This window comes from Rhinatrema bivittatum, chromosome 8 (assembly GCF_901001135.1).
Source record: "Rhinatrema bivittatum chromosome 8, aRhiBiv1.1, whole genome shotgun sequence".
Lineage (NCBI taxonomy): Eukaryota > Metazoa > Chordata > Amphibia > Gymnophiona > Rhinatrematidae > Rhinatrema > Rhinatrema bivittatum.
The window spans coordinates 131415828-131442221 of NC_042622.1; the positions used below are offsets into that span (position 1 = coordinate 131415828).

At 44.2% G+C, this 26394-nt stretch overlaps 1 protein-coding gene across 1 annotated transcript in view; it reads right to left on the minus strand.

Annotated features, from left to right (window-relative positions):
- Window positions 1–26394, minus strand: part of CACNA1B (calcium voltage-gated channel subunit alpha1 B) — a 1161590-nt gene that overhangs the window by 238397 nt on the left and 896799 nt on the right. Inside the window, exon 20 of the mRNA XM_029613506.1 lies at window positions 5501–6303. Coding sequence (XP_029469366.1) covers window positions 5501–6303 — 803 coding nt within the window. The remainder of the gene's footprint in view (window positions 1–5500; window positions 6304–26394) is intronic.

Here is a 26394-nt window from a genome sequence, read left to right on the forward strand (position 1 = left end):
CCCTTTAAATTAAATCCCCCACCCTCCCGAACCCCCCCCCCAAATGCCTTAAATTACCTGGGGGTCCGTAGCGGTGGTCCGTAGCTTAAATTACCTCCGTAGCCTTAAATTACCTCCGTAGCCTTAAATTACCTGGGGGTCCGTAGCGGCGGTCCGTAGCTAAATTGGGGGAAGGGGGAGAGCAGGAAAACCGGCACACTAAATCGTGTAGTCTTCAGCCGGCGCCATTTTGCAAAATGGCCGCCGCAAAATGGCGGCGGCCATAGATCAACACGATTCGACGCAGGAGGTCGTTCTGGACCCCCGCTGGACTTTTGGCAAGTCTTGTGGGGATCAGGAGGCCCCCCCAAGCTGGCCAAAAGTTCCTGGGGGTCCAGCGGGGGTCCGGGAGCGATGTCCTGCCGCGAATCGTTTTCCGTACGGAAAATGGCGCTGGCAGGAGATCGACTGCAGGAGGTCGTTCAGCGGGGATTCCGGACCCCCGCTAAACGACCTCCTGCAGTTGATCTCCTGCCGGCGCCATTTTCCGTACGGAAAACAATTTGCGGCAGGAGATCGCTCCCGGACCCCCGCTGGACCCCCAGGAACTTTTGGCCAGCTTGGGGGGGCCTCCTGACCCCCACAAGACTTGCCAAAAGTCCAGCGGGGGTCCGGAACGACCTCCTGCGTCGAATCGTGTTGGTCTATGGCCGCCGCCATTTTGCGGCGGCCATTTTGCAAAATGGCGCCGGCTGAAGACTACATGATTTAGTGTGCCGGTTTTCCTGCTCTCCCCCTTCCCCCGATTTAGCTACGGACCGCCGCTATGGACCCCCAGGTAATTTAAGGCTACGGAGGTAATTTAAGGCTATGGACCGCCGCTACGGACCCCCAGGTAATTTAAGGCATTTGGGGGGGGGGTTCGGGAGGGTGGGGGATTTAATTTAAAGGGTCGGGGTGGGTTTTAGGGGGTTTTAGTGTGCCGGGGGTGGGTTTTAGGGTGTTTTAGTGTGCCGCTGGACCCCCAGGTAATTTAAGGCATTTGGGGGGGTTCGGGAGGGTGGGGGATTTAATATAAAGGGTCGGGGGTGGGTTTTAGGGGGTTTTAGTGTGCCGGTTCACGATTTTAACGATTTTCACGATACTCTAAACACCCAAACGGCGACGATACGATTCCCTCCCCCTCCCAGCCGAAATTGATCGTTAAGACGATCGAGGACACGATTCACATCTCTAGTAGAGAGTGTCACACATCCCGAGGAACACTGTGAAACTCCAGCACATATCCCTCTTGTATCACCTCTAGGACCCACTGATCTGATATGATTTTGATCCACTTTTGATAAAAGAGAGAGAGACATCCCCCTAAGGTGTAGGTCAGCAAACCTTCATTGGGAGACTTTGGAGGTACCACTACATGAGCCTGTGTCCTGCCTGGGACGAAAGGACTGAGACCTACCAAAAGGCTGAGAGTTCTTAAAGCCTTTTTGTTTGTAGGGACAAAAAGGCTTGGAACCCCTAAGATGACCCCTCATACCAAAGGGGCACGGCATCTGCTTCTTATCATCCAGCAACCAAGGAACTGGGGATTCGCCCCACTTTCTGGCCAGTTTCTCCAACTCACTCCCAAACAAGAGCACTCCCAAACAAGAGCAAAACCAGCAATTTTGTAAGATTAGCTTTGGAGGTCACATTGGCCGGCCAATTTCTCAGCCATAACTGAACCTTGGCCGCAATTACTGAAGCCACTCCTTTGGCTGAGGTGCAGACCAAATCTCAGCCCACATCTGCTAAAAAGACTGCGGCAGGTTTCATAACTGCCCTGGAATTCACACCAAAGTCAATAACCTCCTGAGAGAGAAGCAAACAAGAGCGAGCCACCAGGGAACAACAAGAAGCTCTCTGTAAGGTCATTGCCACTGCTTCAAATGCTTGCTTAAGGATGGCCTCAGTCCTCCTATCATGCACATCCTTCAAGGCCAATCCTCCCTCCATGGGGATAGTCGTCCATTTAGAGATGGCACAAACAAGCACATCTACATTCTGAACACACAGATGCTCTTTCACCACTGGATCCAGAGGATACAGGCCTTCCAAGGTCCGACCCCCTTTGAAATTTGCCTCCAGGGTGTCCCACTCAAGATCAATCAATTCTTGAATGGCCTCCATAACAGGGAAAAAAACAAGACGCTTTACGCAAAGAAACCAAAATGGGATTTTTCTTTGGTTCAGACATGGAATCTGCACCAGGTACTCCCAGCATCTTCGTCTGGGAAATCAGGGCCGGCAGTTCATCTCTATGAAAGAACTGCAACACAGTCCTATACAGTTCCAGTCCCGGAGGATTTCCCCATCCTCCAGAGAGTCAGGACCTGCCTCATCATCAGTGCCATCCAGATTCCTATCCAGAGTACCTGCAGTCAAGCGAGGCATACTCCAGTGCTTAACAGTAGTACCGGCAGAAGGAGAGACCACCGCCTGAGAATATGACCTGACAGGATTAGATAGGGCAGAGGACTGCACCTGAAAAAAGGATTGCAATCCTTGAAAAATATTCTATCCTATAACAGGAAGAAGGATCCATGCCAAAACCAGGAGGCACTTGAATGGCACCCACTGAGTTGCCGTCCCCTGCTGAGGAACCAGTCAAAGGAGTTTCAAGGTCAGGGTCCCTCCTGATATTTATTTTATTTCATTTTATTTATTTGTCAAGTTTTCTATACCGTCGTTCAGACATGCCATCACAATGATTTACAATATTTTTATAAAAGAGATCCATAAATAAAATAAAAGCATACGTAGAAATAAGAAATCATAGTCATAAAATAAAGTTATTAAAAGATATAATAAGTGATACATACTAAGAGTCTCTTAATCATAAAGTATAGTTAATAAACTGAAATAAAAGATAAAATGAAGCATAACATATTTTACTATAAGACTATGGAGAAATAAGAGAAAGTTGGATATTAAAAGCTATCCTCCATTTCCTATCGAATAAGCCTTCTCAAACAGCCAGGTTTTAACATTCTTTTTAAACTTCTTGAAATCTGCTTGTAACCTTAAGTCTGTAGGTAATGCGTTCCATAATTTAGGTCCGGCCAGTGAGATCACTCTTTCTCTGACTTGGGTGAGACGGGCAGAGTTTACAGAGGGAATAGAAAGAAGGCATTTATTTGCAGACCTTAAATTTCTTTGCGGAGTGTGTAGCCAAATTACCGCATTAATCCAATCCACTTTCTCGCCATAAATTGATTTGTGTATAGTAACAAAGTGATTTAAACAGAATCTGATATTCAAAAGGCAGCCAATGCAAGGATATCAGAATAGGAGTAATATGATCTTTTTTCTACTACCTGTTAAAACCCTCGCTGCCTCATTCTGCAGTACCTGTAAAGGATGAATAGTAGAGGATGGAAGGCCAAGTAGTACTGAATTACAATAATCTGTGCTAGCAAAAATCAAAGATTGCAAAACTGTAAAACTGTGCCTAAGCACCATAAGTTTACTGTAACCCTCATCAGGCTGGGAATAACCGAGCTTAGTAGAATCAGAGGAAGATACTTCTCCCCGAGTCTCTAAGCAGCCCTGGCACAAGTTAGAAGGCACTCCAGGCTGAGATGCCTGAATATGACAGGCAGCACAGAGGAAAAGGTGCCTATGTTTCTTAGCCACAGGCGCCATTAGGCTGTCAGTATGCTTAACAGATGACTGAAGATGTGCAGCCAGCCGAATTCTCACTAAAAAATTTAGGGGCACAAAATTTACACGCACAAAATTTAGGTATACCAAGGCTGTGTGCCACAAAACATAAGCACACTGTCACTGCGCTAATCCAGGGCGCACATCCTATATGTTCCAGAACGTGTGCACAGGCAACACACCCAAAAGAAACTGGGCGCACAATTCAGATACACAGCCGGATGCACTTACACGCACCGACAGTCCTGCAGAGGGCAGCTGAACGCGCATAAAAAAAACATGCAAAAATACCGCCATGTCCTACCATGCAGCGCAAACAAGAAGCCTAATCGTGAGGCCTAGCCCACCCGAGCTGCTCGATCCGCCAGGTTCCCCAAGACCCTTAAACCCCATGGGACTGGGAACGAATGTTGGAACGGTGCGCTGGGCACGGAGACCACAGGAAGTCCTACAACAATCTCTCTACTCTGTCTTGGACTTTTCTTTTTCTTTTTTTTTAAACTTACCTGAGGCTCAGCCTTTCCTGGCTGGGTGCAGGGACGGTCTCTGGCTGTGGGGGGAGAGGGCATACACCGTCACTGCTGCGCTCAACCTCCTGCACCTGCTGCATTTTAGTTTAAATCAGCTAATTCCACACTGGCTGAAGAACTGGCTACTGGACCAAGGCATTCATCTGAGGGACCATGGAAATCTCCTCAGGAATTCTCAACTGGGGGAGGGACCATTAGGTATCACCGCAGGAGAGCGGGGCAACTCAAAGCTCCTATTAATTCTCCTCTAAATTTCGAAGCAATCCCCAGTAGGGAAATGCACATCCACCATCTGCTAGAGACAGAGAATACTGGCAGGCTGATGTTGCGGGAGGACTATATATACTGTTACGTCAGTTTGCTCCGTTTCCATCTGTTGGTAGAGGTGCATAACCCACTAGTCCTGAATCCACCTATCCACATGCTAGGAAAGTTTTTATTAAAAGTTAGCACACAGAATAGACTGATGGATATATAAGCAAGTCATCCTTTTGACCAAACTGACTGTGCAACCCTTTGACAGACGTTTCCTAGGACAGGAAGTCAATAGCTTGACAGCTCAAAGGAGTGCCTGTGGCACGCTTTTACTTCAGCTTTATTTTTTTTCTGTCTAACCTCTTCTGTAAGGTTTCTTTTCTTACTCCTTCCACATCCAGTTCTCTTTAGAAATGTCTGCTTGCATGACCCTAGTTATTTCAGTGGTCTTTTTACACCTACCCTCACCCTACCCATACACAAGCCTTCTCCTCTGCTGGTTAAGACTTCTCCAACTTCCCTGTACTTAAAAAGTAGGCCATCCTTTGAGAGTCACTTCCTAAGCTTCACTTTGGCCCACCACCAGCTGTTGCTGTGAGAGGCAATTCACTCTAAACTCAGGGAGAGCTGCTGCAGTCTGGTCTGCTCTGCCTGGCCCAATGAACAGGGGGCCCCAAAACTAAACTCTAGATACCTGATGATTTGTTTGACAGGAGTGCATTAGTCTGCCACCCAGCAGCCCAGCCTAAACGTTTTTTGGGTTCAGAAAGAAAGTCAGTATGACTTTACTATTCTAGTGATCAATGATCATTAGATAAATGCATTTCAACTGTTTTCCATTATCATCAGGCTCACATTCCCTTTCACAGCACTCAATGACCCCAAACTTCCATAGGATCTTGCTTTAATGAAGGTATGGACTCCAGAACCATGGGTCCACCATCCTATGTATGATGGACTTTGGATAGAAAACCAGTCCATCCTCCCTGAATGGTCCCGCCTACAGGATTTGGGCTGGGCTTGCCCTCACTTACGTGGGCCGGTGGTTCCTGTGCTCCTTGGTCCCAGGCTCCTCACCCTCGTAGGTGGAGAGTGCTTTATGCCTGGCTTTATGCCGACGTGGGGGCTCCTCTCCATTCTCTGCCTCCCTGTGGCCTGAGCGTGAGCCGCCCCGGTGCCGTACCCGCCGCTCGCCCCTGACAGTGCCATTGCCCTCTTTGGGCTGCCTTTCGGCCGAGTGCCGGTGCATGCGGTGCCGCCGGTGCTCCTTCTCTGTTGCCACCGTTCCCTCCTCCACAGAGCTCTGCCGGTGATGCCTCTTGGCCCGCTCCTGACTTCGGTTGCGCTCGTCCTTCCCTTCCTTGCCACCGCCGCCCTCCGTTTCTTTGCTGCGGCTGCGGTGCTGATGGTGCCGCTCCTCACGGCTCCCGCCACCTGGCTCCCCACCATTGGCCGGGGCTCCCTCGCCCGCCTTGTCCCGGTGCCGGTGGTGTTTTCGGGGTGGCTCGGTGGCGCTCTCGGCCGACGAGCCTTTGCCTTGTTCGCTGTCCTGCCCCTTGTCCTCACTCCGGGGCTCCACCACCAGTGGCCTGTCTAGATGAGTCTTCATGTCAGGCCGGATGTGCAGAGTGGTGGCATACCGAACCCGCTCCTCTGGGTCCAGCTCGTTGTACAGTGCCTCGCAGCTTGCCCTGAAGTTGTGCATCCGGATCTGGGTCGTCCTCTGCTCCCAAACTGACTTGGATTTCACGGAGTTTTGCTGTTTGCTGTGAAAGGGGACAATTGAAAAAAAGAAGAAACAAATATAAAAAAAAAGCAAACAATCATTACTTATGGTCTTAGAATGTTTTATAAACATGGAATTAGGAATTGGATTAGGGAGTGAGCCAGAAGAAACACAGGGAAATGGAGAATGACCAGCAGAATATAAAGCACACAAGCAAATATAGACAGCAGAAGAATCAAAGTTTTGCACCTAGCTGAAGTTTATTTTGTGCCTTTTTTGCATATAGCAAGCTCTGTATTAGTTAACTAGTGTGGTTTGATTACCCAGAAACAAGAAAACCAGAGCTGCCCACTTCATTAAGTCCAGAAAGGAACAAGAGACTGACCACAGAAGTTATGGTGCGTTTTTTTCTTTTGTAACTGTACCAGTAAACCTGCAAAGACGCTAAGTATCTGAGCTATGCCTGCCCTGGTCAGAAATCCAAGCTGTTCCATTATTAACAAACGATTAACACACTCAGCAAACTCTGAGAATCACAAAGGAATGCCACAAGAATGGTGCATGTGCCTCCTTAGATCTACAAGCTCAATGCTCACAATATTTTGATAGCTGCTTAATAGTGCTTCACTGGCTAATAGATTTAGTGTCTGTCTAGTTAGTATATGGGACTCTCCCTATGTCACACACAAAACACAACCCCCTTTATTCCACTTATCTACAAGTTTCAAAGGGTTTCAAACCAACTGAATTTTTTTTTTGTTTGGCTGTAATACTTGACTTGTATCAATGAGAGGAAATCCTTCAAATTGTATCTGGAGCTCAGACGGAACTCAGGTTTTTTTTTGGTTTTTTTTTTCCATTTATACTTTATTGAGTGTTCAAACCAGTTATAAAGCCACACATATTGTGTACAACAGAATAACTTCCAACTTCACAGAATGAGTTTGGGAACCTCATTACTCAATCTCACCACATACTCCTCCTTTTCAGTCTTCTAATTACCTGCCCCATGACTTTCTAACACACTGGCAGGTTAGGAAAATAATTTCCAAGAAACATAATCTGTCTACACCATAAAGTGATGATGGTAAAGGTCAGATCAGGTTCCTGTCTCCTTGCCCTAGTGGCTCTATCTATAATTGTGTCTAAGCCAAATTACTCCTTTGCTGGTATCTCAGGGTATTGGTAATGCTTCGCTGTCATGGTTTATTGTTGTCAGCAAACACATATCAATGCTAAACAATTAAAGATTCTATGGCATTGATTAGGCCTGACAGGTGTTTTGTGACATATGGATATACAACAGAATGGCATTGATCTCAGGGCAGCCTGGTGCCATTTTCAAAATAGTACCTGGCACTGGCAGGGCAGAAGTGACTGGGGATCACTCCTGCTTCACTCTGACTTCTTGTGACCCATGTGTGGGGTAGGATGGGTCCAGGAAACATGGGGAGATAGGGGAAGGCCCTGGGGGTGGGGCAGTAAATATTTTATTTAGGCAGTACTGAAGGGGATGTTTTGACAGTGTGGGAAGAGGGTGCCTGGTCCCTTCCATTCATTTTGGGAGGTTTTTTTTCTTTTCACTTTGGTGTTTATTTCTTTTCAAGTTAAAATAAATCCAAATGAATATAAATGAAGGACATGTCAGATGATTCATGTTAATATATTTCAGTGACTTGTGCATATTCTTCTGTAAACCCATCCAGGGAACTTTCCAGTAGCAGGAGGTATGTAGAAGACAGGGGATGGGTATGAGGAGGATTACATGAGGAGGAGTATGAAGTTAGTGAATGCTGTGTAGAGAAGATTTTTGGAGAGTGATGCAGGGAGCACTGGAGTACAATGGGGTCTGCTGAGGTGAAGACGGAGAGTTTGCACTGGCATTGGCTGGCTAGGGGTATAAGGACCCCTCAGTTCTTGGGGACACTTATTCTCCCTGGGGAAGCCCCAGTATGAGAGGCAACTAAGGAGAAGAAGTCTGGTCTCTGTTCACAATTTTCCTCCTCTTGGGTTTCAATGGGAGATTGTGAGGGAGATGTGAGAATTGGATTGAGCTGCAGAGATTTGAGAAGAACTGTGAACAACAATTATGAGAATTTGAGGAGGTGACAGAAGAACCGTGAAAGTGTTTGAAGAACTGTGAACTGTATTGCTGAATTTTCCTTTGTTTTCCCCGATTTCCTATTTTGGATTATCTTTTATTTCTCAGATTCTCTTTTATTTGTGACTCCTTAGAAGCGCTACGCTAGAAGCATATGTTTCCAACGTAGCTGCTTAGCGATGGCAGATGTGCCAGGCCTAGGTTGTGGTTGGCTGTTATTGCGACCCAGGCTGAAGATTATAGATTAAGATAACAGGAGGATGGGAGGGTAAGGGTTGGAGTTGCCTTGCAGTTTCCAAAATGTTAAAAATTTTGACAGGACCTGGGAGCAGGGGAGGGGTCAGGGGGAGAGACTGAGATCAGCCCGGTGCTTAGATTTTTAAAACTATTAGATGGAAGGGGCTTGGGGCTCAGTCCAACAGGGCCAAGCATTCGGACATCAGGAGTGAAGAGGGAAGAAAGGTATTAGGGCCACTTGTTTAAAAAAAAACAAAAAACCCCACTTACATTTTATATAGAAGGAATTGGTTTGGCAGGAGATTGTGAAATCTAGATAAAGTTAATGGTGATTAGGGATGCACATTTGTTTTAACCGAATGAGTAAAATGTGAAGAATGAGGTCATTTTTGGTTTGTTCTGAATGAAAAGAATGAAAAATAGCCTATGATGAAAATATAAAAAATTTTCAGGTATTTTCATACTCAGTAAATTAAAAAATAAACGAGCCTCTGGCACGACCAGGCATTGGACTGATTCCATTGCTAAGACCAATGCCCAATGTGGGGCCTTGTCTGAGGCTGAGTCCCATCACTGAGGCCTAAGCCTAGGCCTAGGCTTGATGCAGGGACCTGGTCTGAGCCAGGTTCCATTGTTAAAGGCCAAACCTAGGTCCAAGCTGGGTTCCATCACTAAAGACCCAGATTCAATGCCAGGGCCCTGGCCTACACCTAGACTCGATGTTGCCAAGGTCCAGACCTAGGCCTAGGCCCAACACCATGGCCTAGCCCAAGGTTGTGTCCCATTGCTGAGGCCAAGTTCCATCACTGAGACCCATGCCAGGACTTGGCTTGATGCCGGATTCCATCACAGAAGCCCAGGCCTATACCCCACTCTAGGCCACGCCTGATGCCAGGGACTGGTCTGAGGCTGGATCCTGTCATCGAGGCCCAAGCCTAGGCCTAACCAGATGCCAAGGCTTGGCCTGAGACTATTGCTGAAGAACAGGCCTAAGCCAGACATCAGGGCCCATCCCAAATACAGATCCTGTTACTAAGGCCAAGGCCTAGGCTCTAGGCCCAGATTCCAGTTCTAGGCACAGGCCCAGACCAAGGCTGGATACGGTTGATGAAGTCTGGCCCAACGCTGGGTCCTGACATTAAGACATAAACCTAGTATATGGCCCGATACCACTTCCTGACCCGAAGCCAGCTCCCATTGTGTAGGTTCGGGCCTGGGCAGAGTCCTAGGCTTAACGCCAATGCCCAAGCCTTGGCCTATGCCTAGGCGTAGGACCAGAAGCCTAGCACCAGGCCTTCCACCATCTTCTTCTGTCAACTAAAAATTATGCTGTCCACCTGAAGGATATGCTGAAGTGATGCCACTGCAATGCCTTCCTTCCAATTAGATGGCGCCAGTTTGAGATACTGCTATATAGCATCACTGTAGTGCACTCTTTAGACAGAAGATGGCAGAAGGTCTGCTCCTGCAATGCTGGGCCTCAGCACCAGGACCCAGTTTCGGGTCAGGTCCCACTGTTGGGCCTGGGCCTAGGATTAGGTCTTGGCGACAGGATCCGGCTTCAGGCTGGACCCTGGCAGGCCTGCCCTAGGCCTCAAAGATGACACTGCTTCAGGCTGGACCTGGGCTTCGGTGAGGGGACTTGGCCTTGCATCGGGCCTAGGTCTAGGTCCAGACCTGGGCCTTGGTGAAGAGAACCAGTCTCAGATCTTGCCTGGGCCTATGGCTGGGCATAGGTCTCAATGTTGGGCCTGGGTATCATCCCGAACCTTGGCGTTGGGATCTGGTATTGGGCCTGGGCCAGTTTTTTTTTCACACTAAAGTCACCTGAGCCTGCAAATTGCTTTCTCCATTGATTTCAATGTAAAATAGAAAAACAAATGGCACGAACAAACAAAAGTATTTTTTGTTTGAATAAACCTGACCAATAATTGTGACCTATAAAATGAATAAACAAACCAAAACTCATTTTTTGACTCTGCACAACCTTACTGGTGAAACACTTGCCAAGGCAAGTTCTAGTAGCCTTATTGAACATGGGGAATGCTGCAGTCTCTTTAGGACCTGAGACCTTTAGGCATTTGGTCACGGTTTCTTTTTTTTAAGAATTATAAAATGAGAAGTTAATGGTCTTATTAAAGTTGAAGTGCTATGTATGATGTTACCAATCATTTATGGTAAGCAGTTGGTTATGTTTTTTTTTTCATTTTTAATCATTTTTAATGAGATGATAAGCAATTCACAGCAGTTTATACTTATATGATGTTCAGTTTTTGCTGTTTTTAATGTTTGTGTCTTTTGAAAGTTCTGTTTTTATGTTTTTTTATTTAATGCATTTTAATTGTTTATATTTCATGAATGTTCTGTTGTAACCTGACTAGTATTTTAGATAGGCGGAATATACATTTTTTAATAAAATAAACAAAAAAAAATAATTAGTGCCAATATAAAGTGATCTTATAGTACCTGGGCTTTTGAGACTATAATATTCTTTTCTCAGGTGGCATAGATGTAGGCTTTCAAGCCTATACTCTACAAGATCTTTTCCTATTGGTGTAAAGGAAGGTTTCAGAACCTATTAATGTCATGTTAGAGAGACAGAGGTGTATCCTGAAGGCACGATTTAGCTTGTAAGGATCACAAGTTTTCTACAAAGTTTTAGTTTAAGAACATCACAGTATACATGGTCCATTGTGCAGGATTTGATATGGATAGTACATCCTTTAAAATCTTCCTGAACACCTTTGATAAAAGTACACACTTAATTTCCTTTACCCTTTCTCCAAGGCCAGAAGAATAAGATGCCAAGCTGGAGGAAGAACATAGCTTGTAGAATCTGTGCAGATTTAATCTGTGAATAACTTTCTCACAATCTCCAGGGACTCCAATATGAGATATTTATTACAAAAACGTGCTGAGCAAAAATCTATTTGCCACAACCTGAATAAGAACCGAATATTTTCGTTTCACCATGGAACGTTCACTGGATAACCATTCCATGAGAGAAGTAAAATGCCAGTCCTGAGATGGTGGTAAACATTTTTGCTGCTACAGTAAATAATCTACACGAGAATGCCTGGCTACTGAGTGTTCTATTTTGCACATTGATATGGCAACGTGGGGCTTTACTGTATTTTTGTTTTCTTTCTAATGAATATAATGAATGCCATGGGGACTTTTGTGTTTGTTTGTTTGACTATCCACAGATCCTGTAAAGATTGCAATTTTCTCCAAAATCAATACAGCTACTAGAATTTGCCTTGGCATGGGTTTACCATTGACTTCATCTACATTTTACAACCCCCTGCCAAAAGTCTTCCTTCTATACAAAGTGTAAGTGGGTCTTTAACAACAAGAGCTCTAAAAATGCAAATGCCATCTTTTTTTTTTTTTTTTTTAATGGCCATTCACTTTCTTGCTGCTTCTTTGGACTTCTGGCTCAGACAGAACGAGGGCTGGGATCTGATGCCATGATCTTTCATTTGCAAGTACTCGATGATTTTTCTCTCTTATTTATTTCAGTTCTCAGCTGGGAGCCATGCAGCAGAGCTCCCCCTAAATCTTGGGCCTTAAATCTGGCCACTAAGTGGCGAAGTTGCCTTTGCAGTATCTCCAGCCCAGGCCAACCTGGGGAGCAGAAGATCTGAGCCATTGCACCTGTTTGCTTGCATGGAGCTGTTTGGGAATGAACATGCATAGCCATAATGCACTGATGTTCAGCCAGACATGTTTTGTTCTGAGACTCTTGCTTCTGGTTTTAGGGCTCCTCATTTCCTAACTAAGGGAAATCTATATCTATGGGAAATAGAGCTTGGTAAATCAGCTCTCTCTAGTGCTGAGCAAGTACTTTAAGTTTAAATGGTTTTTACTAAATTCTTTGACACCTTAGCCCAGAAAGCACTGATTTTTACATTTAAAAAGATGGGTTTTACAGATCTTCTTTATGACTGGGTCTGTAGGGGTCATAGTTCTTAGTGCACAGTCAGTTGCTACAGAGAGTTGTGATTGGCAAATTGTTATCCAATAAATTTATTAATAATTTGGAAGGTGAAATAAACAACAATATTGACACTTGTACAGTTGTGTCCATGTTGTCAATTAGATGGCAGGTTCAATGATTTTACGAAAAGGCTACAAATACCCCTGGTATATGGATCGAGATGTGACAGATGAGATTTAATGGACATAAGTGTAGGCAAATAATCTGGCACCACAAAAAGTGGAACTCTGCTAGTGACTTTGAAGCTAGATGGGACTTCTGACTCTCAGACTGGTTCTTTAACATAATCGAACACTCCCAAACAGAAAGGAATTAATGTATCCTACATTTTTTAGTCTATAAGAGGCAAACACTTAAGAATAGCCTAATTGAAGCCCTGGTTATGTGTACTGAGTAGTTCACATATTGCAAGAAGCCCACTGATACTATACATCTGGTTCTTGGGTATGTAGCTGAAGTGACTCAGGGAGTGACAAACATTGGGTATCACAGACATCAATCAAGTGGCATACATAACATTAAATTTTGCCTGGCTAAGGAAAAAGAAAGATATTTTGTTAATGCATATCATGTAATTACATCCTTGTCATGGAGCATGGGCCAAGAAAAGATTTTGGGAATCCTGGCATTTCCTTTTTGAGTGTTTGGTGGGGAGTTACTATGTATGCCATATCAGTGAACAGCCACTAGATGGCAGTGTGTATAGTGAAAGAGTGCTATGCATTGTACATAATGGGAAAGTTAGGAATGGAATGCTTATTCGATGCCAATGATGTGGTTCCTTTAAGAGGGTTGAGAAGGGGATCCTCTAGGTAGGGAGGGTGTTTTTAGAGTTAATTGCTAATTAAAAGTTTGGCAGGTGGAGACGACGGAGCCACCAAAAGGCTGGTGGGCCCAAGGACCTCCTTGCTATTTGGAAAGTGGCCAGCAGAGGCTTCCCCCACAAGGGGAAATGGCTGACATGGAACATGAGTTTCTTCCTATGGGTAAACAGCCAAGGGACTTGACCTAGGTCTAGGAGAAAGAGAAGGAGAGATACCTGTGGAGGACCAGTGAAAAAGAGGAAGCTAGAAAGAGGAGTGAGTCAAAGATGCCTGAGAAGTCCATGGATACTGCCTAAAAGTGAGTTGGGGAGTCAAGGATACAGAATTACTTCACATAAGGAAAGGTATTGCCTATACCTTATGAGTGAGTAGTATTATAACTAAAACTGATGTGGATATTGAGAGAAGGTTATTTGTTTATATAATTATAGACAATGGATATTCTGCTTTTTACTAAAAAATGGTAACAAGGCAGATTACAAACAAAATTAATTACAACTGCATTTGGATCTAAGTTTACAATAAACATATAGTCTATAATCATAAGGTCAGAGTTGGAAGGAGTAGAAAGAGGTAGAGTTTTCATGGTCACTGGGATGTGATAGAGCATGTCTGATAGATTTGTCTGCTAGAAGTGTTAAATTGTAAGGGTCGAACAGGAATGGGTATAGAGGGAGCAATGCAGACATCAGTAGAAGAAAAATAAGAGACGTTCAATAAAGAAGATAGAAAAGCCCTGGGACAGAGGTTGTGGGAGGGGGGGAGGGGTGTCAATAGGTGTCTCATGATAAAAGTTGGTAGTCAGTTTCTGTCATGAAGCCTAAGTGAAGGCCTGGGTAAATAACCATGCCTTGACCAGTTTTCTGAAGTTAAGGTAACTTGTTTCGAGGTAAAAGGGTAGTGGCAATTTGTTCCATAGTTTTGGGGCATGACAGCTGAATGCCCACAGTTTATATATCCTCATTGCTCTTAGAACTGAGATAATGTAAATCTAACATTGTGAATCACAAAAGTCATGGGAACAACATATTTCTTAAGGAGCAGGAGTGAGTTGAAATATAGGAAGAGATCCTCTTACTGTAGCAATAGTTGTTGGTTAACTATTAATTTGATATCTCTAAAGCTGTATTTTGGCTGTGAAAGCCTGTGAACCCCCTTAAATCTGTGGCTTTTACTATCTTTTACCATTTTTGTAAATATTGATTGCTGGTATCACCAGAAATAAAAGTTTAACTGTTTGGAAGATACATTGGTGTAGACCTTTGTGTGTGTATAGGTTGAACACCAGCATAAACAATTGGGACAATAAGGAACAGGGTCACGATGGGGAGATCCAAGTGGTGGGTTTCCTTGTCCAGCTCAAAAAATTCTCTGCCTTCCTACCTCAGCGCCACTACAACATCTGCTTGGCCCATTTCCACAGTTTTGAACCCAATCTTTGAGAGACTGGCACTTGGTATACGAAGGTGCCAGACTCTCTCACATTTTATGTGCCCCGTCCAGAAGGGGGTTACAGATGGAGGTACAAATTGCAGATCATTTTACAACACTGTTTTTGGACTGTTTAGACAGCAATACTCTCTATAAGGGCCTGCTATATTATCTTTCATATTTGTTGATGTTTTATTCCCCATCAGGATCTCTCAGTTCTGCCAGCCAAGGTGTTTTGAGACTTCCAACTCCATCTGAGATATGGCCAGAGCAAACTAAGAATTCTTTAAGCTGTCAAGGAAATCTTTGCCAACTGAGATTTGGTTAGATTAGATTATCTGAAATTTAGGAAAAAGGTAAGATCCTGGTTTTCTCAGGTTTGTTAAATAATTAAGTAAAGGTACTTTATAAGTATTATTAATTTACTCTGGATTTCTTTAGTTTTTAATAGTGCTGTGATATGATTTTTTTTATTTAATGCGTATATGTTCTATTTGATTTGAATTATGTATGTATTTATTATGTAAACCTCAAAGATTGTTGAACATTTGCAATATATCATGTAATTAACATAAACATAAACAAACACAATGCTATTACAGGTAACCCTGAAAGAGGAAACCTGCCGTTTCTGGGAAAAATGCAGAAAAGAATTCCAGTGGGAATATTTTTCTAGCGCAAGTGAATCATTTTTTTTAAGGCCATTTACTGCACAGATGTGAAGGGCTTACACTATGGCTAGGTGAATGCTGACAATAGAGCTAGGAGCACAAACCCAGTGGGATCTGGGAAGAGTACAATAATTTGCATATTGATGAGGTCTATTTTTACAAAGTTCACTTCTTTTAACAGGGACAGCAAAATTACAGACTCATCAGGCTCTCTGGAAGCCAAAGCTACTCCTGCTCTCTCTCTCGCATTTACTCCGGTAGAAAGAAAAGCAGAAGGTGCCAAGACATGGGATTTGCCGGGAGTGAAATTTTGTTACCAATAAAGAGCGATGGAGATTAGTCAGACAAGGGGTTTGCAAATGATGATTGTGCTATTTCCATGAAAAGGCATGAAAGATAGGCAAGAACACTTAAAACTCATGAACAATGTCTAAAGTTCAGCAAGCCTCTGGGTGACAGGCAAGGAGAACATGCTAAGCCTCGCAGACAAAGTCCAGACACTGCCCACCAGGTGCCCATCTCAGAGACAAAATTTGCCCAGCATCAGCCAGTACCTGTTGACCAACACTGCACCTTTTTTTAAGCAGGCAAAGGTTCTGAACTTGACGCAGAATTATCTGGTACAAACTGTCCAGATGCAGCACACCAAACCCAGCTTCAACATAACAGGGGCAATTCTCAAACAGCCTGCACTGCTGCAAAGGATGTGAGTACTTTCACTGCATGTGCTTTGTAGCTACTTTTCCAAGAAGAAAGTACCTGGTTAGATTGTCTTTGAAAATGAGCCAGCATAAAATGCACATGCTTATGCTGTTTTTTTGTGGGCGGGTGGGGGAAAATGTCATGTCCGTGTGCTGTTTTTCTCCCCCTCCACCTTTCCCTCCCTCTTTTTAACCCAGCTAGAGGTACGTGTGCTGTGGAAGCCCACATGTACTTTTAGCTGGGCAGAGAAGGGAAATTTCCAGCTCAGGGTTGGCACAGAGTTGGCATGAGTGGAATAAGTGCATTTATTAAGATTAAAGGTATGACACTTTAAGAGACTGAGAACAGAACAGGAAAGACGCAGTGGTTTCAATGGAGAAAATTCAGCGTCATGAAACTTGCCAAGCATCCAACCTGAAGGTGAAAACCACACAGTGCATAATCCACTGTCCCACGACTAGGGGTATCATCTTTAGTAGTAGTACTATTATAATTACTCCACTTTCTGCTTGAAAACCTCACAATATTTGATTACTCTGCACATTTCCTCAGACAGCTAGGATGTATGAGCGTGTAGCCTAGCTGATTATTGATCTATTTTTCATTTTTTTTTTAACCATGATTGTAAATCATTATGAGTTAGGTTGGGTTAAGACAAAGCTTAATACATTTAAATGAAAGGTAAATAAATAAAGCACCTGAAAGCAAAGCATGTTCTTGCATATCAGAGTGCAAAAATTCATAAAACAAGGAAAGGAGCCACTAGCCGCCCAGCAGCACCTCTGAGCATCTGTGTCCCATGTCACACTACGCTGCCAGTCCGTGAGAGTCACAAATCAATCTGCTGTTTTTCCCTAAGTATTAATGAATACATTTGGATAAGCTGACTAATTCAGATACAAATATTGTCAATTATCATTTCTAGGCTACCAGAAAGAAACAACAGCCCTGTTTGTAGTACTTAAAGACTGCACTTTACCACTCCATGAAAGCCATAAAACAACATGGGACTGACCCCGATGGAGGCAGGACAAAAGAGCAGTATTAAACAGTGCTGGATAAATCTCAAGGCTATAATTTAACAAGTTCAGCAGTAACAAACAAACAAAACTGGTATTACTGGAGACTTGCTAAGAATACCATCTCATAAATATGATCACCTTATCATACCCAAAGGCCCTGGAATAGAAGCTAAAGACAATTAAATACATAGATGATTAAAACTAACCACAATAAAGGATGACGAGATAAATTCAGCTGATGCTAAACAAATTACAAACAGCAACTTGCATAAACAATGCATCACTTCTTGCAAACTGCAATGCTGACATTAGCTCTCACTTATTAAACTTTCAAGTTGTTTTAATTCAAATGAGTGAAAAAGGTATCCCAGATACCGTAAGCACTAATAACGTACTATCAAGTACATAGTGCTGATAATCAATAAATAAAAATCCAAGATGTCATGAAATTGGATTGCTTTAACATTATTGAGCCAGCCATGTTATGCTTGCTCAATTTACTAAAACATTTATACTGGTCTCAAATCCTGCAGCGCCAACCTGGCAAATAAAAACAATGCTGTGATCTCATTCACACATGAATATCAATTAGCATTGCAATAAGATGACTAGCTTAAAATCTCCATAATACTGAACAATCATTTTTTTTCTTCTTTAAATAAATACTTCTTGTCTGCTGATTCCCCTGACTCCTGAAAATGATCATTATTCATTACCCAGAATTATCACAGCTTTACCCCCAAATAATGGGGTGGATGCAAAAAGATGAGCATTACAACTGTGTGCTGAAATTCAGCAGTTTCGTAATGCACAAGTTAATATATTTATATTTAAAGTGCACAAACAAGAACATGTATGCAAAGGCTTAAAGGTGAATATTCAAAAGTTGAGCACATATAAGCAATCTATTTTAGAAACCTCAACATAGACAAGTAAATTTCCACTTACAAAAAAGGGGCGGGCCAGGGACATTTTGGGGAGGGGGCCAACATTTACATGAATAAGTTTCTATTTTATAAGCAATTTCCATATGTAAATTTGGCACCACACTTACATATATTTACTCCTGCTCAATATCTGGAATAAGTGATCATAGACATCTTATATGTGAAAAAGTAATTAGGAGAGGAGTCTGGGTGAAATGAGGGGGACTTCAGGCTGAAGAGCCAGGAGGGTCTTCATGAGCTGCAGATGGACTTGTGAACTGTTAGATTAATTGGTAAAACTGGCTAGTTCATTGCTGACTTACACCTGTAAAAGCCAACTTACCAGGGGGGTAAAATGCATTGAAATAATGCATGTAAAATTTGCCCGCGTATCCCTTTAAAATTTGACGTTGATATATGCAGGTATATCATTTATGCACACTTATCTGGCTAAGGAGCACTTTTGCTGCTACTTAGATGGACAAATTCAAATATATCCAGAGAAGTAGCAGCACTTATCTGAACAAGTTCTGACTTATCTGGTTAAGTAGCAGCAGGTGCTACTTATTCGGAAAAATTGGAAAAACACTACTTGCTGTCTAAATAGCACTTTTCGGACTTATCCGGCTATGTAAGACAGCTGAATAAATCTTAAAAAAGCACTACTTAGACAAGTCTTACAATGCTATTTATCCTGCTAAATCAGATAGCCAGATAAATCTAAAAGTGCTACTTATTCAGTTATCTGATTTACCCAGAGATGTAGGGCTTTTTACACTTATCTGGCTATGTGACTTAGGCCAGGATCACTCCGTGTGGAATGATGAACCCTGTGCTACAGGGGGGGGCGAAGCAGGGGGCGGTCAGGCGATAACCTGCAGCCGGCCGCACCACGGCGGTGTAGTTTCGCCTGCTGCAGTGCGGCCAGCTGCAGGCTATCGCGGGCAGAGTGCTCGCTGCCGGGCGCATGTTATAAAATCCAGGGTGTGCACCTTGCACGCGCTGAGCCCTAGGGGAGCCCCGATGGCTTTCCCTGTTCCCTCCAAGCCTGCTCCGAAATCGGTGGATAATACTTTAAAATCGTCAGCTCAGTGTGCTGCAGCTCCCCCCCCCCCACCTTCCCCTCCCTTCCCTATCTAACCCACCCCCAGCCGTACCTAAATCCCCCCCACACCTTGTTTAACTTTTTAAGCCTGCCTCTGGCAGGCGTATCTTGCGCACGCCGGCTAGCTGCCGGTGCGCCATCCCCCGGCATAGCCGCTGTGCTGGAGGCCTCGGTCCCACCCCTGGACCGCCCCCAGACCGGCACCACGCCCCCTTCCCGCCCCTTTTTCAAAGCCCCGGGTCATACGCGCCTCCCAGGGCTTGTGTGCGCCGCCGAGCCTACGCAAAATAGGCTCGGCGCGTGCAGGAGCAGGTTGTCGGGGTTACGCGCGTAACCCTTTGAAAATCTACCCTTATGTGCTCTGCTGAGCACACCTTATTGCATTAGTCTGAGTGTAAATTATCCTTATACAGCTGACAGATTCACTGTTTCAGTTCTGCACTGATTTAATACAATTACTATCAGTTACACAGGAACGTGTTTCTTTACTGGGAGATGAGACTATTTAAGAACAGCTTCCTCTTGCTTCTTTGGGCTTACAGCTCTACTGGAACCTGCCCCAACTGCTCCATCAAGCAACAGTCCTCAGAATCTGGTTCAAAAGGTGCTCACCAGCGATGGATGGGAATCCTTTCCTTACAGAGGCTGTAAATGCTACCTCTGAGCTGGATCTGAAAATCTAACCTGGCTTCTTCCACATGACAGCACGCAAAATTGCCTCTGGGCCATTAAGCTAGCCCTCAATTAGGATTTAACAACTAAAGATAGCCCTTCCCAGAATGAAGTCACTGTATAAATTAATCTGGTAGGCAGTTTTAATTACAACATATTTTGTGTGGCACATCCTCTGGCCTGGCCATTAGATGCCACCATCCCTGTACTTAGAATGTAGTCAGTAGGAGCCATCCATCCCTTCAGACACTCCCACCAGGAGGCTTTGGTTTGGGTGACTCAGTGCTATTTAGCTTAGCCATTTTAACTCTCAGGGGATTCAGTTAGAGAGAGAGCAGCTGCGGAGTAAAAGTATTTTTTCTTTTCTCTGGTCGGGCCTCCCAGCCTTACCCAAAGGAGTTTTCTTTTAGAAGAGACACCTCACCTCTCCCTGCCAGAGGGTCCTTCTTATAATTTACAGTGAGTTAGACTTTTAAACCTGATCCCTTTTCGGGGCAAGGGGCTCTCTTCAGGGGACCGAAGACCTGTGAGCCAACTCTACCCACTAGGTAAGCAAGCACCAGTGATGGATCCTGCTGTGAGAGATTGTGATGTAGAGAAGCTATCCAGATTAAGATTTAAAGTATTTTTTGGAACTAAAGAGTAGTGGGGAGGTTTTTGGATCCCCCTTCCCCACTGGGATTTCAGTGCAGGATTAATATCCTTGTCCCCAGATTTTTCCACAAGAGAAATCACCTGAAGTAATAGCCAAGGATAAAGAAACAGCATAAGCAAAGGAAGAAAGAGTAAGAGAAGGAGATCCCATCTAGATTTCCACCCTAAGGAATCAGGACAGTCGGGAAAGAAGATCTCTAAAGGTAGGATTTTTGCAGTTAAAAGGGGATCCCTCTCACTAGGATTCCCACAGCACAGCCGCTGGGAGAGTATGTGCTAAGTGCATTTAAAATCACTATGGGCTCTATCCAGAGGTCTGTAATAAGGACACCTACCTACACAGAGAGAAAACCCTGTAACTACAGTCAGATGTACACTCATCATTTTGGACAAATGGACTATATTTAATATTTTAAATCATTAAACTTTATTTTAACACCCAGACCTGGTCCTGTCTAATTCTTACAGCCTCTCACCCCATGAGAAGCACTTAAAATACAGCACAACACTGGTGACCTTCTTTCATCTTCTGGGCTATAAGCGAGAGCTTCCCCCCATAAAAAAGATTCCCCCCCAGGGATTAAGAGTCAGCGTGGGAGTGAGTGGTTAGCCAGAGCAGCCCCGAAGATATAAATGAGATTGTGTGCCCTTGGGACTTAACACACCCCGACTAAGGCTTACATTTGCATTTCTCTTTGAATTGTCCATGTTACAGTATAACCACTGTAAAGTTTTCTGGGGTCACTGTAATCCCTGACAGCTGCACCGAAAACCTCCCCGACCTCTGGCATCCTTTAACAATAATTCACCATTCATGCCACTCTTTATAATTCACTTTTTTTCATTAACTTGTTATGAGACATGTGGTATGGCAGCGGTGCTGCCCTTTTCCGGCATGCATACAATGAAGCCAACACAGGACCAGCACAATAAGCACTGTGAGAGCAATCCAGACAGGTAGCAGACCCTAAAACTGAACTCGAGTCTTGGGGAAGATTTACGAGCTTGGGAAAGTTCTGTGAAGAATGAATCATGTAATAACTGTAGATTCCAGAGCGCTGCTTCTTAGAGTACACACACTAAATAATTGACTGTATTTTCCTCTAAATATCAATCACTTGTTTTTTTTGGCTCCTTTTTCCTGGTCGTCACTTTCTTTTTTTTTTTATCGCAACTATTTATTGGTCCTGATTCATTAAGCTTTCTTTCCCATAGTAACAGAATGCTACAGATACAGAAGTCTTAGAGAAATCAGGCTCATGGTGTGTATTTTCACATCTGGAAATTGTACTTTCTAAATGTAGCAGACCTCTTGCTAATTTCCCTTCTGATTTTTCTAAACATTTTTATGTCACTTTAACATCCTCCCCAGCCTCTTGGGTATTTCCAGCCCTGGCTACTGCAACCAACCAGTGGTCTTTGCTTCAAGACAATGGAAAGTGGCAAGGTTGGAAAGACTTCAGGGAATTCAAGGCCAGAAAGAACAAAGAAAACATGTAATCCATTTGAGACAGGAAAGTGAAGCGCATAACCTTATGCCCACTTTTTTCAAAGAGGCCCTACAATTCACCACAAAAAGGAGCTAGATCAAGTTGCACATTAATTGTCACCTAGAAAGTTAGTTGGATATTGCAGGCTCTTGAGAAGACCCACGCACTAGCGTACTTACATCAACCACGTGGAAGGCAAGGATGTGGTTCAGCAGGACAGATGGACATTTGCACATGCAGGAAAGCAGTGGCAGGAATGGCAAACGATTAGCTTGTTTACAGGGGTACATAATGAGCTTTGATTTCCCTTTCACCCAACTCACAGCAGGTTGCAGGGTTTATTTTCTCTTCTCTATACCTGTTCATTGTTTTTGCCATGACAGTGCTGCCTGATCCTTAAAGATGAAGGAAAAACACGGGATAGGAGGTGACATCCTGGATTAGTAACTAGATAAAAGATAGGAACCAGAGCAGGGCTAAATAGTCAGTTTTCCCAAAAGGTAAATAGTGGAGTACCCAAGAGAGTTTAATATTTACATATTATTATTATTAATATTTATTTTATTTAATTTACCACCTATAAAACAGTTTATCCAAGCTGTTTACAATAAAAGCAACAAACATAAAATCCCATCAAAAATACATACAGACTAAAACAAAAATAATTTGGAAAAGAAGGTAACAAGTGAAGTGATCAAAGTTGTTAAGACAAGAGCAGATTGGGAAGAAGTGCAGAAGGACATTGTGGATTGGAGGGGACTGGGCATCTAAATGGCAAAATAATTTAAATGTGGACAAACATCAAGTAATGTACATAGGGAAAAAGAATCCTCCCCATTATAAGGACGTAATGTTGATTCTGTATTTTTAGTCACCACCCAAGAAAAGGATCTTGGTGTCATTGTGGACAAGACATTGAAATCCTCAGCTCAGTGTACAGCAGAGGTAAAAAAGCAAACAGAATATTAGGCATGATTTGGAAAGGAATAAAAGAAAATAAAACAGAATAGCATATAATCTCTACTGATCCATGGTGCAGCTGCACCTTGAATATTGTGTGCAGTTCTGGTTGCCCGATCTTAAAAAAGATAAAAGCGAAACTAGAAAAGGTACAGAAAAGGCAACAAAAATGATAAAGGGGATGGAGCAGCTCCCTTATGAGGAAAAGCTAAAAAAAATCAGGGCTCTTCAGCTTAGAGAGGAGACGAGGAAAGGGATGTAATAAAAACTTTTAAAATCATGAGTGGGTGATGGCTGTTTACCTTTCCAAATAGTGCTAGAACTACTGGACCCTCAAATTCAACTCAAACAATTTATAGACTTGTCTTCCAAGTCCAAAAACAGTTAATAACTATGCACCCCTGCTTTCAGGGGGGTCGGGGAGGGGGAGGGGCATTCCTCCATCGGGGGGCCGGGGGGGAGGGCTGCTGCCGCCGTGCACATACTTTGAACTTTATTTTTAGTTTTGGGGATTCGAGACCGCCTCGATCGGCGGCCCTGGGTTGAAACAGGAGTCAGCAATAACCCCCACTCAAGCTCCCTGTTTGGGCATGTGTTATTTCTTTGGCGGCCATCAGACCTTTAAGATGATGGCGGCCCTGTGAGATTGGGGCCACCATTGTGTTTAAGGGCCGCTTGCCACGTTCTTGTGTGTCGCAGTGTTTGGCCATGACACAAAAGAACGTGCCATGCAGCCGTGATGTGTTTTTAGGGGAGGGGCCCCCACTATCACAGCTACACCCCCCCACCCCGTGATAATAGGCTACTTTTTGCAAAGACACATCGCATTTTGATGAATCTAGGCCCAAGTTCTGAGGATGTAACTGGAAGAAGTAAAGCAAGTTGGCTAACTTATCCGGCTAACTCCAATATTTAAAGTTACAGGGTCATTTATCAAATCACGTTAGGGCCTTATTGCAGGTGTTAGGGTCCTAATACCATGATAACGCCATAACGCATGCAATAAATAACGCATCTCGAGATATGTATGCAAATTTTAAAAATTATGTCAAAAGGGAGGAGTTTGGATGGAGTTTATGAAAATGGGGGGTGTTTAACGTTGCATGTGATAGTGTAACTCGTTCTATTGCACATTTTAATGCCGGAAATAACTCACCTTTTTTCCTGGTGATATGCTGTGCATTATCCCGTTTTGAGGAGGAGAGGAGAAGAGGAGGAGGAGGAGGAAGAGAGAGAGAGAGAGAGCCTTGGAGGGGGGTATAAATATTAGTCAACTTTTTATACCACTATAAGAGGGGCAATTAGTAACTTGGGGTGAGCTTTTGTGGTGGCCTAGGTTTTGGGGGGGGGGCAATTTTACATGCACAGTCAGAGGTACAAACAGCACAGTACACAACAGTGAAGATTTGATGTGATTTGATGCACTCTCTACCTAGTTGCACTCTCTACCTAGTTTATTTTTTCCTCACTCATGAAATTTGTATTGCGTGTCACAGGCACCTAAAAAATAGTAGTTTACACATTCAAGGCAATGACTTTCAAGCAAGTAAAGCGTGAACTAACTTGACTAGCTTGTTTTGCAAGACTGACAGTGGAAATTGTTTTTATTGAAAGTCACATAAAACTTGAAAACTGCAGGAACAGAGTCTGCGGTGGGAGAAGCAGTAAGCAGCATGAAAGTGTCACTTCAGAGGAGAAAATACAGGAAGGGACACTTGGTAAAAGATGAACAGAAAAAGAAAGGTTGTGGGGGAAAAGAAACTACTGATCAGTTTTTGTGGGTTTATTGGGATCCTGGGAGCCCAGGGAACTACGATTTGGAAGGTCTAAGTATTGGAAGGGCCATTTTCAAACATTCCACATAGCTATAAAGTCTGCGTTTACATTGTACATGCAGACTTTACTGAGCATATTCCAAGTGAGCTTATGTGCATAAGTTCGCTTTGAAAATGGATAATTGACACAGGGCTGGATTTTAAAAGGCCCCTGCGTGCGCCGAGCCTATTTTGCATAGGCTCGGTGGCGTGCGCAAGCCCCGGGACGCACGTAAGTCCCGGGGCTTTGCGAAGGGGGCATGCTGGGGGCATGTCGGGTGGGTGGCGCGAATTTCGAGGCGGGAGGCGTGTCAGGGGCGTGATGCCGGCCCAGGGGCGTGGTCGAGGCCTCCGGACCAGCCCCTGGGTTGGGAGATGGCGCGCCAGCAGCCTGCTGGTGCGCGCAGATTTACGCCTGCCTCTGGCAGGCGTAAATCTGCCAACAAAGGTAGGGGGAGTTTAGATAGGGCCGGGGGGTGGGTTAGGTAGGTATGCACGCTCCGACCCCGGATTTTATAAGATACACGCGTATCTTATAAAATCCAGCGTAATTTTGTTCGCGCCTGGTGCACGAACAAAAGTAAGCGCGAGCGTAAATTTATAAAATCTACCCCGAGTGTACACATGCTTCTGTGTGGTAACATATGCAAATCCTTTCTGAGTTGTGTGTAAGTTGCAACGCTGCACCTGGAATGCCTATTTAGTATCCACATAAAAATATGTGCAAAATCATGTGGTGCACATACTTTTATGCACATACATGCCAGGGCTATTTTTGAAGAGCCACTTACATGCATAATACTCCGGAGCGCACTGTACTGTATCGGCCTGTTTATGGGCATACTTTTAAAAATTAAAAAATATGGGGTAGATTTTTAAAAGCCTACGCATGTAAATCCATTGGATTTACGCGTGTAGGTGGGGATACACGCACCGAGCCTATTTTAGAAAGGGCCGGCGATGTGCGTAAAGCCTCAGGACACGCGTATGTCCCGGGGCTTCGAAAAAGGGGTGGGGTGGGGCAGGGCCATCTGGGGGTGGGGCGGGGCCAGAGGCCTCCGGCACAGCGGCCATTTGCCGCTGTATCGGAGGATCGTGTGCCAGCGCAACAGGTAAAATAAAGTTCGGGAGGTTTTAGGATAGGGCTAGGTGGTGGGAGGGTTACGGGAAGGGGAAGGAGGTAAGGTTAGGGGGTTGGGAATTTCCCTCCCAGACCGCTCCGAAATCGGAGCGGCCTGGGAGGGACTGGGAGAAGGCCGCAGGCGTTGGCGTGCGCAAGTTGCACAATTGTTCGCCCCCTTGTGCGCGCTGACCCCTGATTTTATAACATGTACGCACCCGCACGCGCATGTTATAAAATCGGGCATCCATGTGCGTGCGCAACCTTTTACACCCATAGGGGTAGATTTTAAGTCAGAACCCCCCGAAACCATCTGTACAGAATCTATAATATATCTACCAGAAGGAATGATCCATTGAGCATGGAGGGAACAGAGTTAGCTTCAGAGTGGGATTAACTCCCCCATGTAGGGGCTGTAAATGATTAACTCCTAGTCAGTGGTCTTCAATCTAAAGCCTATGGGGATAGACTTA